Genomic DNA, 15,580 nt, shown 5'->3' on the forward strand with positions numbered 1-15,580 from the left:
AATTTTTTTAGGTAGATTTTTTTTTTCAAGTCAGACCTGCCTAGTGATTCCTGCTCTAGCTAAGGAGAGAACACTGTAAAATCAGCACTTTGTTTGATTTGATCTTCACGATGGCATCCCTGCTACAATCAACACCAAAACATGCAGGGCAGTTGTCCGGAAAGCACTTGACTTGAACGTTGTCCTAATTTCAGGCTTGTGTGTGTATTGTGGTGCAGAATTACACATCCAGTCCTGGAAGACCAGAGTGCCCTCAGTTTGTCATGAATTGTAAAGGTGCATCTGTCCAGAATCACTGAAGGCCTTCCTTTTCCTGTAGGGATTGAAAGGGAGGGAACAGATGGTTTTGCTTCAAGTGAAAAAAAAATTTGATCATCCCTTAACACATTTTAATGAGAAACACATCTGTGTTTACCAACAAAGATATTATTTTTTCATAGGCTACTGAGTCTGAGCTAGAGTACATGAAATGGTGTGGAGATGGGGATTTGTGTATAAAAGGAAATATGTGGAAGATGTTCCAGGTGCCACAGCCCTGCTTTGAAATTTGTATTTTACATCCTGCTTGACAGTTTCGCTTTTTATTTTTTTGTGTTTTAACAGCTCCCTTTAGGAGCTTATTAAAAAGAGACTTACTGCATCTCCAGTTTGCTGGGTGAGTGGAAAGTTTGGCAATTAGCAGGCAGGTCTAGAGGCATTCTGTGCCTGTCTCTGGGTGGGTTGTTTTCTTCAGTTTTCACATTTCAATTTAGCACCCAAGTGCTGGGCTGGGTGAGAACCATGAGCAGCCAGAGCTTTTGTGTGACAGATTTGTTCTCTCCTGTCTCCCTCCAGGGCATCAACCTGTCGGGGGGGCAGCGGCAGCGAGTGAGCCTGGCCCGTGCCGTGTACAGCAGCTCGGACATTTTCCTGCTGGACGATCCCCTGTCTGCCGTGGACTCGCACGTGGCCAAGCACATCTTCGACAAAGTCATTGGCCCGGATGGGATCCTGAAGGGAAAGGTAAACTGGACTTTAGATCCTCTTAAAAGCACACACAAACTCAGGAGCACGGAAGCTGTTTCACCACGCAGGCCTGAGGGACAGCTCCTTCCTGAGATTCTGTGTGCAGCTGGCAAGGCCTGTACCTCTCCTCACAGCCCGGGCTGTGGCGGAGCGCTGCTCACACATGTCCAGAACACTGTGCTCTGGTCAGGACGTGCACAGGCAGAAACCTGCCCTGCCTTTTAAAATCCTTTCTCTATGAGATCTCCAAAAAACAAGGCATGTGCTGGAACATGCACAGGCTAGTAGTGTTAATTGTCGTTTCTTGGGGCAGCGCAGCCAGGAAGCTGCACCAAATATGGATGTTACAGAGGATTTTGGCAACAACAACCCAAACTGCAGTGGTTTTGCTGCACCTTCCACTCCTGCTGCCATCTTCTCAGGTCATCTTGGAGCTCAAAAGGGAAGGGCTGCAAAGAAAATCATCATAAGGGAGGGAGGGAATGATAATTCAGTGTGTTTACTTTCCTCTCTGTTTTTGTCAGCAGTAGGAGCAAAGCGACTTCATTTACATCAGGTCAAGCTAATTTGCCTAATGTGGACAGTGTTATTTCACTGTGCATTTCACCTTGACACAATAATTCATTCCCTGTCCCAAAAATGTATTTGGCTTGCTGAGTACTGTCAGTCCCCACAGTGCAAATGAAGGATATGTGGTTTTTTTTTCCTTTTCCCTATCCAGACCCGAATCCTGGTAACCCACGGCATTAGCTTCCTACCTCAGGTAGACCATATATTTGTCCTGGTAGATGGCAAAATCTCTGAAATGGGATCTTACCAAGAGCTTCTGAAACAAAACAAGGCCTTTGCAGAATTCCTCCGGAATTATGCACTGGATGAAGACATTGAAGAGGATGAACCAACAAGTACAGTATTATTTTTTCTTAAAACATATCTTCTGTCAACAAGATTACAGATACTTTCTCTGTGTAGTGTCCCCTGGTTCTTCATGGCATTTGCCTTTCTGCACTACTGTGAAAATTATTGTCTGTGGCCAGGTCTGTACAACTGAGAAATCTTTTCACTAATTTGTTTCAAAATTTTGTGTGGTTTGTCCTAGAAGAAAGCAATCTTGTCTGAGAAATTATTTTAAACTTGGGAATTTATTTTACAATTAGAAAGGTCAAGCTCAGCAAGAAGACAAAATAGCCAAAAATAAACTGGGCTTTGTATGAAAGGGGCTACCCAGAGTCTGGTGTGTTTTTTCTTTATATGTGATTGTGGTATTTTTCATGTAGCGAAGTCCAAATGAAATTTTAATCTTGGGTTGCTTTTCGGCTTGGTTTGATTCTGACAAAATGATGCAAGATAAAAGCATTCTGGTGGATGTTTCCCCTGTGTGATAGTGTTCCCATGCCTCTGCACTGCTGCTCTCCAGCCTGGCAGAGGAGCATGCATGGCACCTTCCAGTCACAGCAGAGGCTTACAGGGCTCCTGATGTGACTCCCCCAGCCCAGGCTCATGTCTAGAATGTGCCAAATTAGTGAATTTAGCTAGAGCCAACTCTTAACACAGGCAATAGCCTGGCATTCTGATTGGTTAAAGGGATGTGATACAAGTGCATTTGGCAGTCAACCTACGTCACAAGATCTTTGCAATTTCGTTAGAAGGGATGCAAAGAAGGGATATAAACAAAGCTAGGGGGGAGCTTATGCATGATAATTTTCCTGGGGGAGCGGGGGTGGGTTTGTTTTCATGGCTCTTCCTTTTTATAGCCACCTTTCTCTGTGCTTTCCTATGACAGAAAATTGAGGTGTGATCTTGTCTTGCAGTGCTGGAGGAGGAAGAAGTGCTGCTGGCTGAAGACACCCTGAGCATCCACACAGACCTGGTTGATAACGAGCCCGTGACAAACGAGGTCCGCAAACAGTTTCTTAGGTAAACATGAGGTCCTTGCTATTCTACTCTGTGTCTGGGGTAAAAAACATTTTTCAGATGTCAGTCACATTCTGCTTCTCCATCTGGGCTTCAGTTTCCTCAATTTCCTCTCATAAATAAATTGGTTTAGTATCCTTTTAAAAATAAATGTGAACACTCAAGATCAAACATCTATTCCTTCTGTTTTTTTCAGTCTGAACTGAACTAATTTCTAAAAGCAGCTCTCTGGTTCTCAGATAACACCACTGTATGTATTTACCCACACAATGGTGAACTGCTGCCAGATGTGTGAAAAATAAATTCCTTGCATTGCACCTTTCCATTGGGAGCCTTGGAAATCTTTGAAGGTTTTTATAATCATACCCAGAGATGCTGTCCAGCTACTGCTGATAGGAAAACAGAGAAGCTCAGGGTTTAGAATGAAATGTCTGCCTTGTCATGAAACCTCTAAAGGCCTTTCCTAAAGAGCTCAGGCTCTGCCACAGCCTTTCTTAGATCCTGTATTTCTGGCATCCCTGAACATGCAGAGGGGTGGAAGAAGCATCCACAGCTATGAGTGAGGCTGGTATGGGAACTTAGTGGAAGAGCTGGGAATAAATCCAATTCACTACATCCCAGCCTTGCCTTAGCACTGCCACAATATGCCCTTTTTCTCCTAATGACTCTTCTGTTTTAACTAGGCAACTTAGTGTAGTGTCTTCTGAGGGAGGAGAATGTCCCAACAAAATGTCAACGAAACGAAGAGTCTGTGAGAAGAAGCCAGCAGAGCCTCCTCTTCCAAGAAAAAGTGCTAATGAGAAACTTATTCAGGCTGAAACCACTGAAACAGGCACGGTATGGTTTGATTCCCCCTCCCCTTTTCTGCTTTTTTTTTTTTTGTTTGTTTGTTTGTTTGAAAAAAAAATCCCCTTTATTTTAACATTAGATCCAGTTCTGTTAAATATGTGCACAAATCACAACTGCAGGCTTTAGGCATTGATCTGGTGACCACTGATCATTCAGATTAGGGATTTTGGCAGAGATTTTGGCACCTAGGTAGCCCTATATACTTAGGAGAACAAAAAAAAAGGAAAAAATAATCTCTTCCAGTTCCCTCCACAGTCACCCAATACTGCAGAGCCCTGCATTCCATCAGCCCTGCCTTTGTCTTGCAGAGCTTTCAGCACTGTTGGTTTTTAAACTGTTTGGCTGCTGCTGAGTCCAGCTGCAGCACTGGGTTACACGAACCAGCTGCCTCTGGGTGCCAGTGAGGCTGTTCTGCCTAAATACTTGCCAGCCTAAGTACAGAGCACTTTGTGCTTGTAGGTACAAAGAGGCTGTATTCCTCCTGAGTAGGGCCAGGGAGAGAAATAGGAACAAGAAAAAAGAGAGGATTGTACCACAAAAGTCAAAGAAGGGAACAGAGAGGAGCAGCAGATGGAAGAGGAGCAAGGAGGTTTGATAAAGAAAAAGCCCCTTCCTTCCACTTCAGAAGGCTCAGGGTGTCCTCTTTAGTCTGATGTACATGATCCATGGCACAGACCTGCTTTTTCTGTGGATTATTTTAGCCTTCCCAGTCACTAATCAACAGCACTTGTTCTTTTAATTATTCCTCCTTATGCTTTTTACTAAGCACTGAGTTTTGTCCTGAGTCTCTGTCTCTTTTTGCTTCTCTGCCTTTTTGCATGACCTTAGAGACAGCACTTTTACTTCTTGCTGTTTATGTTCTTGTTGGATTGCATTAGCATTTGGTACCTCATTTAAGTTGCTGTGAAGACACAGAGTGGAGGCATGTTCAACACTTTTGCTTGAATAGGCCATTTAAAGTTGTCTTGAGTTCGATACTCCTGCCAAGTTGCTTCTACTTCCTGAAAATCTTGGCTCCTATTCTTATTACCCATCTTTTGCTCCTATTTGATCTGGCTTCTTTCTTTCCTTTTTTGTTTTTTTCTTCCCCCTCTGGCATAGTCTTAAAAACTAAAACCCCACAAAAGTAATGAAATACCAATCCTCAACATGGGGGAGAAGGGTGTTTCAGAGAGGTTTTTGACTTGTTTTGAAAGCCATCATCCTGACATGGAGCACAGGCAGATGAACCTTTCTCTGTGGTGTTTAGGAGTTCAGGCAGTTTTGAGTTAGGCTGGTGTCAGAGTGTGTTAAAGTTTTGTCAGCAGTTCCTCTCACAAAGAATGTTTCTATATTGTAATTCTCTTTAAACTCCTTGTGTGGGTTGTGCAAATCAGCTTTACTGTGTGATTTTGCAGGTAAAGCTAGCGGTGTTCTGGCAGTACATGAAGGCTGTCAGCCCTGTCATTTCTTTGGTGATCTGTTTCCTGTATTGCTGTCAAAATGCTGCTGCCATCGGGGCCAACGTGTGGCTCAGTGACTGGACCAATGAACCGGTGGTAAATGGGACTCAACACAACACAGCCATGAGAATCGGGGTCTACGCTGCCCTGGGCCTCTTGCAAGGTGAGGACAGGTAAAATCATCATACCCCAATGTTTTGGAATGAGGTATTAGGTCAGAAAGCCGTGGCACCAGTTGCTAGTGGTCCAAAAGGATGGTAAGTTTAGATTACATATTAGGAAGAAATTATTTATTGTGCTGGAGGTGAGACCCTGGCACAGGATGCCCAGAGAAGCTGTGGCTGCCCCATCCCAAGGCCAGGTTGGATGGATTTCTGAGCAGCCTGGGGTAGTGGTGGTGGGGTTGGAACTGGGTGATCTTATAGGCCTCTTCCAACCCAAACCATTCTATGATTCTATGAAACTTGCCCCACAGCTCCTATCCTAAGCAAGAAAGCTCATGTAACCTGGAGCTACACAGTCTGAGCTCAGCCCAACACTTTTAATTTTGTTGTGAAGCCCTTGAAGGGGCTGAACAGGTGATGTGGAAGCTTGAGAGAAGCAAGTTGGAAAGAAAACATGCACATTTCAGTGCAGAAGGGGATGAAGGGTTGGAGTGAAGCTGTAACATTAGGACATCATGGAGGATTGTGGAAAACAGCAGGAAGATGGTTATGTGTCTGTTTCCCATAGAGAGGATGGTGAATCCTGTGGATGTTCCTGTGCCTTAGGCAGCAGTGGATGCAATGCTGATGTGCACAGGAAGAGAGGGTGGGCAGGAAATAAAGTGAAGTAAAACAAGCTTGGACCACAACAGGAACTGCCAAGGGTCAGGGAAGCTGTGAATCATGGACATCATGGGATAACACATCTGCTCCTCACCTGTCAGGGCTCATAGTGCTGATCAGCACCTTCACCCTGGCCATGGGGGGCATCAGTGCTGCCCGGACCCTCCATGCTGCACTGCTGGAGAACAAATTCCACACCCCACAGTCATTCTATGACACCACCCCAACCGGGCGCATCATCAACCGCTTCTCCAAGGACATCTACATCATTGATGAGGTCATCCCACACACCATCATAATGTTCCTGGGGACATTCTTCACCTCCTTGTCCACCATGATCGTTATCATAGCGAGCACTCCACTCTTTGCTGTGGTTATAGTCCCACTGGCAATTCTCTACTTCTTTGTTCAGGTAACTGGAAAAATGTGTGACAACTATTGCAATTATTCCATTCCTTTTCTTTTTAGGGAAAACAACACTGATTTGTGGGTGAAATGGAAATACCTGAAGTAGCTATGTGTTTATATAAACAAAACATTACTTACTTTTTTCAGAAAAAGAAATGTCCTGCAAGATGTGGCCATAAAACAGATAGGCATAAACTTTTTTAGCTTTTAAGTAATAAAAAGTAACCTTACTGCTAGAGCCAGCACTGCAGTGCATGCCAATATATTAAATGTGGATATATTTGACATACTGAAAAGTTTTCAAAGTAGTTAGGAATTAAAATGTTGAAAATAGAAAGCATCAATTTTATTGATTTCTGAGCCATAGTCAAACTTATTTTACAGACTGTAAATGGAGCCCTGATAATGGAGGTGCAAATGCACAATTTGTTTTCTTGGAAAATGAGGCTCCTACAAATGGATTCATTCTGCTTGATTATATTAATTAAATTTAGAGGGACATAGATAAATTCAACTTTCAGTCTATAGAAATTGCAGTTACCTAATACTCTTGTGGAATGATGTAAAGGTAACTTTCTTGATACTTTTCTTAATTTTGGACAATATTTTAGAGGGTTGGAGTGCATTAGTAGCAACCTCCTTTAAATCCTTAACCTAAGCAATTCTTCGCTGTTAATTTAAAAAGTGAAAGTATTTCATGAACCTTTCAATTTCCTGTGAAAAATGGCAGCGATTCTATGTGGCAACCTCCCGCCAGCTGAAGCGCCTGGAGTCTGTGAGCAGATCCCCCATCTACTCCCACTTCTCAGAGACTGTGTCAGGGGCCAGTGTTATCAGAGCCTACAGGAGAGTGAAGGCCTTCGTGGACATCAGTGATCTGAGGGTAGATGAAAATCAGAAGAGTTATTATCCTGGCGTAGTGTCAAACAGGTAAACCATAATTTCTTGTTTCCACTTAGATAACCCTGTTTGCACAACTGGTCCGAGGCAACCTTTTCCCACACTGCTTACCTCTCTGCATTCTTCCCAGGTGGCTGGGCATCCGAGTTGAGTTTGTGGGGAACTGCATTGTCCTTTTTGCTGCCCTTTTTGCTGTGATTGGTAGGAACAGCCTGAATGCTGGCCTGGTGGGACTGTCAGTGTCCTACGCGTTACAGGTACGTGTTACAGCTTTATTGGGGGAGTGTACATTTTTGTATATGATATGGATATATTTCCAGTAATCTAAGTACTTGCTAAAGCTAGAGTTAATAAGGAAATTATTAAAATGAGTAGTGGGATTGTTTGGAAAACAGAGATTCACACTGGATGCTGAAATCATCAGCAAGCTCACATGAAGGAGGATCTCAGGGCACTTTGGGAGCATTAAGGCTGTGCTGCACCCCAGCACCCTCAAGGGTGGTGCATGGGAGTGCCAGAACCTGAGTAAGTGCCAGAACATCAAGAACAGACCATTTGAGCAGTGTGGCTTAATGTGTTGTGCATCAATCCTGCTGTGCAGCACATTGGTGTGTCCAGGTAATTACAGGCAGATCAGTGGGACTTATAATTAGACAAGGCAAACTGTAGTGACCCAGGCTGTGGAGAATGTAGCAGATTTAATGGCATCACTCTTGCCAGAAGCGTTTTAGATACCCTGAGTGTGCAAAGTTGCTGTTAGCAGTTTTCCAGTGAAACGCATGATTTGGGGAATGACTTCCTTCCAGCTTTTTTTGAGAGGGGCAAGTGTTAAATCAGCAAGAAGTATCATCATAATCTTCTTCATGTAAGCATTTGATAATCTGTATATTTCTTGTCCCCAGTAATTGTATTAACTTTAATGCAAAGGTAATTATCTCATTTGTAGCATTAATGTGAATCCATGTCTTAATAGCAGTGTCTGCTGTTGTTGGAGGTTTTTGGGGTTAGGTTTTTCTGTGGCTTTTTTGGGGGGGTTTTTGGTGTTTTGTTCGTACTGGGGTTTTGTTTCTTTTGAGAGGTTTGTTTTGGGGGGAGTTGTTTTGGTTTTATTGAGGGGGGTTGTTTGTTTTGAAGCTTTGTTTTGTTTTGTTTGTTTTGGTTTTGTGGTTTTTTATTATATGCGTTGTTCCTCTGTGGGTGATATTTTGTTCCTTGTCTTCCCCGAGGTGACCGTGTCTCTGAATTGGATGGTCCGAATGACTTCTGAACTTGAGACCAATATTGTGGCTGTGGAAAGAATAAAAGAGTATTCAGAAACTGAAACAGAGGTCAGCTACCACGAGTCCAGCATGCTCAGCAACAAGATGAAAATTTTAATGCATGCATGTACATCGTCCTTCTTGAGGCTCTTGAGATGGTTCCTGCTCTGAGAGTTATCATTTAACCTGAACAAATGTCATGCTCTGAACTGTAATTTATTCTATCACAGCTCCAAATTATTGTTGCTGTCATGCAACATGTGCTTAGCATATAATTTTCAGCTGCTGTGAGTGGCTATAGCACAGGAGATGAGTTTCACATCAGAATATTGGTCCCTTTGTGTTTGAAGAGTTTGATGCCCTGTCTCCCTTGTGTGGCTGGTGCCATGGTCCTGCTCATGAGCAGAGCTGCAGTACAATTATCAGGTCTTACACACGTTTTCAACAGTACTTCTATTTAATCAACTTAATCAGTCCTCACCTCCCATGAGAAAACATCTCTAGGTTCACTGAACTGCTAATCATCCAATTGCCTGCCTTTGCTGCCAGAGACTTCTGAAGCTGGCAGATGGAGCTGTGCCAGGAAAGCTGCTCTCTGGACACACTGGTTTGTTAGTCCTATGTGCACACTAAGAATTAAGAAATGGAGGAGACCTGCAGTAAACAGTTCTGCAGATCAAATATTTAACCTGGAATAAAAAAGGTAGCTAGACAAGATGTGTGATAGGTGTTATAAACCATAGCTTGAGCTGGCAGAAAACTGACAGTGTTCTGTTAAAGCTGATGGGAAAATATTCATATCTATTGAGGATTCATCCCTCTGTGCTCAGAGTTTTTTCCTGTTAACTTCACAACAAAGACAAATGGGTGGATACTTAGGACCCCATGTTTTTTCCCCATTATTATAAATTTATTTGATCATGGAGATTTCATTTATCTTTATTTATAAAGATAAAATGCTTTTATCTGAGCTTGAATTATTTTTTTCTCAAGCCTATGTGAGGCATTTCTGACTTCTGTTTTCCTCAGGCTCCCTGGATCATTGAGGGCAAGAGTCCTCCAGAAAACTGGCCTTCCAAGGGAGACCTGGAGTTTGTGAATTATTCAGTGAGGTACAGGAAGGGCCTAGATCTGGTGCTGAAGGATCTAAACCTCCAAGTGCATGGTGGGGAAAAGGTGAGTTACCAGCTGAATGTCTGCTAGAACTTTGCTCTGGGCCTCTGGTGACAGCTGTGGAGTAGAGGAGAGGGTCCAGAGGAGCACTGACGCCAGTGCAGGAGCCAGCAGTGACACCTGTGCTGTCCATGTGCCAGCATCCTCCTGGCTGGAAAGCAGTACAGTGAATTGCATTGCACTTTCTGGACTTTCCAGTTCACTTGGCAACAGGCTCCCATATGCCATGTAGGAGGCACCAATGCAAGTGACAAAAATTCAGTGACAAGAATGCTTTTCTGAAGTGTACAGATGGGAAAAGGAATTCCAGCTTTTTCTTGTCTTTGACTTCCCCTGTGAAATTTTGGCATGGAAGGAAATGACATTCTTTTCTTCCTTAATCAGGAAATTGCCTTTATTCTGGGAGATTCATTTCTTCATGCTTTGATGGAAAGTTCTGAGGTTTGCCTGCTGGAGACAGAATAATTAGCATGGGAAAGTCCTTTCCTGAACAAGCTGTTGCTAAAAAATAGAATTGCCCTTATTCTAAGCAGACAGGATGACAGCATCCTTCTGGCATGGAAATACTTGTGCTTACCATGAAGTAGGAATTGCCTTAGAGAGCTTTTATTTCTTGTCCTTGAGTGCCTGGACCTACCATGGGTCTCCCAAATCACCCAAAGTTATGTAGGATGGCTCTAGGCCTGTGTTATTCATTGTATTCATGACATGTGATATTTATATGGAATATTATTCCAATTACAGGAATGGCAATAAGTACATCACAGTGTACCCAGGGTTTGTGGGGAAGGATGGAACATTCTTTCTTAGATTCAGATCTTCAGTCAAACCTCTTAGAACAATCTTGGGGGGTTGTTGGGGAGTTTTTTGTTGGGTGTTGTTTTCTTCTTAACTATGTGCTTTGTTGTTAAACCTGCAATTTGTTGTAGGTTGGAATTGTTGGCAGAACTGGTGCAGGGAAATCCTCCATGACACTCTGCCTCTTTAGGATCCTGGAAGCTGTAAAAGGGGAAATTAAAATTGATGGCGTGAAAATTTCAGAAATTGGTCTCCATGACCTTCGATCAAGGCTAACAATTATTCCTCAGGTACTGTTTCTGTGTGTCACAATGAAGGACTGTTTTCTAGCAGCTTAACAAACCATAAATAATTGTTTATCCAAAGAGGAAAATGTTTTGTTGCACTCAGAAAATTGTTTCAGAAAATCAAACTATTTATACATTCACTGGTCCCATCCTGCCACCTTATAAGCTGGGTGATAAAAAAGGATTTAGAATAAACCATCTTTAGAGCTGAAAGTTGGGTTTGAACTGTATGATGTAAAGTATTTTCAGAGAGGATGGGATTGGGAGGTAGCCTACCTGCAATGCAATGGACACCTCAAAGCAGCAGCCCAGTACAGTATCTGTACTTAAAACAGCTAAAGCATTTGTCTAATGAAAATTGGTTTTATATCCAGGATCCTGTCCTCTTTTCTGGAACACTGAGGATGAACCTGGATCCATTTAATAAGTATTCAGATGAAGAAATATGGAAAGCACTTGAACTGTCTCATTTGAAGAGGTTTGTCAGCAGTCAGCCATCCATGCTGGACTATGAGTGCTCAGAGGGTGGAGAGAATCTTAGGTAAGGAATGCCTTGACTAGAACATACACTGAGCTGTGTACATTCATTCAGCTGAACATACATTCAGCTGTGACAGTGGGTGACACCTGAGCACAGGCTAACATTGGTCTGTCATATCTGAAATGATTCAGGCACCTGGTTCTGTTCCAAGAAAGCCACCAATGTTCAAATGTTTGCCTTCTCTTCTGCCTCTGCCACAAATGATCTGATTCCTCTCCCAAACCCAAATCCCATCTTGTCAGAAAGAAGTTTTAGGATTGCAGGATATTAGGGACAGGCAGCCCCTTCAACACATTCTGGTAGGAAAGGAAATGCCATGATAACATAACTGCTGTGCTGAGTAAGAGTTCTCTGCCTGACACTTCAGCAATGTTTATTTTCCATTACTATTTGAAAGGCCCATGAAGACATGACTGGGGATGATAAAATGCCATGTTCTGATATGCTTCATTGGCTTCTGAGGCTGTGGTGTCACCAGATTGCCTGTGATGAATGTTTGAGTGTTGTTTGAGTGCACACACTCAGAGACTGAGTCCAGGCTATGTTTGTGGCAAGGGAGGAAGTCTGGGTTGTTCAGATACATGTATATATTTTATTTTTTATGGTAGAAAGGACTTGCAGCCTCATAACATTTTCTTTTCCTTTTTATTTTCTTTTTCCTAAGTTTGCATATGCTCAGTGTTATCAGAACTATAAGTGTTTCTTAAAGCTTGGGCAGAAATGTTGTCATTAGCTGCCCTGGCTTTTGTCACAGTGATAAAAGGTACATTTGGTGGCTCTGCCAGCATAGGGCCAGGCAGTGAGTGATCCTGTCACAGTTAGGGTAGGTATGCTGCAGCCTGCATGTGTGAGCTATGGGGCTGACAGAACAGACAGCTTGCAAAATATTCCAGGGGTTTTTTGGTAACACTGTGAGCGACCTGCTGAGCACAAGTGGCTGTGAGCAGTGGGGAGCTGGGCTCGCTGAAAGGCTGTCTGTGCTTGCAGTGTTGGCCAGAGGCAGCTCGTGTGCCTGGCCAGAGCTCTCCTGCGCAAAACCAGGATCCTGATCCTGGATGAAGCCACGGCCGCCATCGACCTGGAGACAGACGACCTCATCCAGATGACCATCCGGACACAGTTTGTGGACTGCACAGTGCTGACCATTGCACACAGGCTGAACACAATCATGGATTACACCAGGTGAGATCTCTGAGTAGCGCGTGGTGGGCTCGTGGGTTTGCTGGGGATGTGAAGCAGCACTTCAAGGGGTCTGGTTTATCTCTAGAGATGAACACTGGTTCTCTTGTTGGGCAATGTGTAAGCAATGGTGTGCTGTATCATCCCAGAATTTTCAGCCCTGACTTTGCCTCTGTTGGCATAGGAAACAGGTTCTATATTCAGAAACCAGAGCTGTGTAGGGGACACTGCCCAGGGACACTCCTGAGACTGTCTGGAAGCTTATGGAACCTTGTTAAACCAGCAGCTGCTGTAACTTCTTCCCTAACAGCATGCCATTTTAATTACTTGAAAATATATTAGTATTCTTCATGAGCTTTTATCTCCTTGGCTTTCTGGAACTATAGTCTCAGTTCCAGATGCTTTTTTTCCCTCTTCCTGCCCCTGGGAGACAGTGACTGTCCTGTAACTTTTTTTGTCAAGCAGCAGCTCAGGGAGAATGTTTATCATCTAGTGTGTTTTAACATGTGAAAATAATTGAGGAGAACAAAAGCAAAGCAAAGATTAGAGAAGTTTGCTTTGTGACACAAACAGGTACTGCATTCCTTGTGAGGAATTTTCTGATACATCTTTCCCCCCACACCATCTTTTGTTTTGTACAGGGTTCTTGTTCTAGACAACGGGACCATAGCTGAATTTGACACACCTGCAAACCTTATAGCAGCAAAAGGTATCTTCTACAGTATGGCCAAAGATGCTGGACTGGCATGAAGAGAAGACCCCTTGGGTTTTGGTTTGGTGTTTTTTGATATTACTGTCTTGTCACAAAAGTGACTTGTGAATGTACTGTAATTTACAAAACAGTTTTTGTAGTCGACTCAACTTGTGATATGTGAACAAAGAATTTTACAATTATAAGGACCGGGAAGTGAATTTTACATTTTAAAATATTTTCTATATACATAAAGTATTTTATTACATGGTTTTTTTTCCCGAAGAATGACAAATATTCCACCAAGAAAATGCATGTACCACAGCACAATTATGTACTGCATTCAGGTTTGTAATTAGTAAATTATATTAATGGTACGAATTACACCTGAGTTGTGTGTTTTCTGCATAAGGATTCATAGGATTTGAAGTGAAAAGACAGGCCTAGTTAAGCTGACTCAGCGGAGTAACAGTGAAATACTGTGTAACCTCTGAGAAGTTCCAACTTCTTCCTTTCAATATTTCCCCCAGGACAAGGGAGTCCTTGGCACCTTTAGGATCTGCATCCAGGGCAACTTTGGCATTATAAAATTCCTCTTCAGCCTAAGGAGCAACATGTATTTAAAGCTAAACCTACAAATGGCTTCATATAAAACATTAACTACACAGATTTTTTCCAATTCAGTAGACCCCACACAAGCTCACAGGGACACGATTGGACCAGAGGTATGAGAAGTTTGCTATATGTCTTTGGTAAGAAGCCACTAAGAGTAAGTCTTCACTTAAGCTGAACGTGCATGCTGAGACCAGTGTGTATTTAGTTTATCTTGTTCAACACTTAATCATCTGAAATAATGGGTGATTTGTTTTGCAGAAATAATTACCTATTTTATTATTGATAACCAGGCCTCTTCAGATAAAAGGAGGCCTGTGTTCAAACAGCATTTGCTGCTAGAATCTGTTAGAACCTCTTTTGCTTTAGTTGTTTGTGTCTTACAGTAAGCACTCCAGAAAACCACCCAGCAAGAAAAAGTTCCTATGTTTTACCAGAAGGAAAGTGCAGAAAATTTTTGAGAAGACAAAAATAATAATTTGTTAATTCTTACAAATTATACTTCTTAAATAGAAACCCAAATCTGCCGCCAAGCATTTATTAGACATTAACATTTCCTATTTCAGAGCACAAAGTAATGAATTATTTATCACACACAGAATGTGATGGTTATACACTGATGAGATTGAGGAGTGTTAATAGTATCTTCCTGGTATAAACAGCACAAGGTATAAAAATATTCCTGGGAATGCATATATAGGGATCAGCACATGTGCAAGTTTGCTGTCCAAGAGATGAGCTTTTCTTTAGGGGGGTCTTACTGGTTAACCCTGAGTCCTCCTGGATTCAGCCAATGCCTGAACCGTCCTGTGCTGAGGAGAAGGCAGCAGCCAGGGTGACATGAGGAATGACAATTTTATTATTCCATTACAGAGAACTTAACATTCCACCAACAATCTGGTCTAAAAACAGATATTGTCAATGACTGGAACTATGTTTGACCTCTGGCACTTTGCAGAAGAGGCTTTCTCAGTGTGACAAAACCTTCTGTATTCACCTGGGGAGACGGAGCTTCAGTGTGGTGACTGGGCACAAAGAGGATTCGGGTGATGGCAGGGATCTGTGCTGGCAGAGCCCCGGCCCGGCCTGACGGCGGGAAGGGAGCTCCCTCTGGTGTGCTCAGTGCCCGAGTTCAAGCGCTGAGAGCAGCGAGCCTGGGGGCGCCCTGGGGACAGATCCCACTGCATTGGGGTGACACGGGCGGCTCTGGCCCGCACTGGGGTGACTGACACGGGCAGCTCTGACCCGCATTGGGGTGACACGGGCGGCTCTGGCCCGCACTGGGGTGACACGGGCGGCTCTGGCCCGCACTGGGGTGACTGACACGGGCGGCTCTGGCCCGCACTGGGGTGACTGACACGGGCAGCTCTGACCCGCATTGGGGTGACACGGGCGGCTCTGGCCCGCACTGGGGTGACACGGGTGTCGCAGTCGAGGCGGTCACGACATAAAGCAGAGACCACAAGCAGTCTCAGTTGGTAACACTTGGCAACAGTTTATTAATGAAAATGGCTGATCTTTTATACACTTTCCAGTTGTTTACCCTTCCTCTACCTTAGCTATTGGCCACAATAATTCAATACCATGCCATTGGTGAAAACTTACTCTGACTCCACCTAACTTTCTAAAAATGCTTCATCCAGCTGCAGAATGCTCTTATCTTCCTTCTCTCGATCTCCTTGGTTACGGCCTTGG

The 15,580-nt window shown here is 43.4% G+C and overlaps 1 protein-coding gene across 1 annotated transcript in view; it reads left to right on the forward strand.

Annotated features, from left to right (window-relative positions):
- ABCC3 (ATP binding cassette subfamily C member 3) overlaps window positions 1-13,654 on the forward strand; it is a 47,334-nt gene extending 33,680 nt beyond the window's left edge. Inside the window, exons 18-31 of the mRNA XM_058038636.1 lie at window positions 835-1,002; window positions 1,727-1,910; window positions 2,817-2,922; window positions 3,603-3,756; window positions 5,166-5,373; window positions 6,139-6,449; window positions 7,176-7,375; window positions 7,476-7,602; window positions 8,572-8,673; window positions 9,634-9,780; window positions 10,707-10,865; window positions 11,237-11,403; window positions 12,391-12,585; window positions 13,224-13,654. Of these exons, the coding sequence (XP_057894619.1) occupies window positions 835-1,002; window positions 1,727-1,910; window positions 2,817-2,922; window positions 3,603-3,756; window positions 5,166-5,373; window positions 6,139-6,449; window positions 7,176-7,375; window positions 7,476-7,602; window positions 8,572-8,673; window positions 9,634-9,780; window positions 10,707-10,865; window positions 11,237-11,403; window positions 12,391-12,585; window positions 13,224-13,332 (2,337 nt within the window). The 3' untranslated portion in view covers window positions 13,333-13,654. The remainder of the gene's footprint in view (window positions 1-834; window positions 1,003-1,726; window positions 1,911-2,816; window positions 2,923-3,602; window positions 3,757-5,165; window positions 5,374-6,138; window positions 6,450-7,175; window positions 7,376-7,475; window positions 7,603-8,571; window positions 8,674-9,633; window positions 9,781-10,706; window positions 10,866-11,236; window positions 11,404-12,390; window positions 12,586-13,223) is intronic.
- Window positions 13,655-15,580: the final 1,926 nt, after the last annotated feature.

This window comes from Melospiza georgiana, chromosome 21 (genome assembly GCF_028018845.1).
Source record: "Melospiza georgiana isolate bMelGeo1 chromosome 21, bMelGeo1.pri, whole genome shotgun sequence".
Classification (NCBI taxonomy): Eukaryota; Metazoa; Chordata; class Aves; order Passeriformes; family Passerellidae; genus Melospiza; species Melospiza georgiana.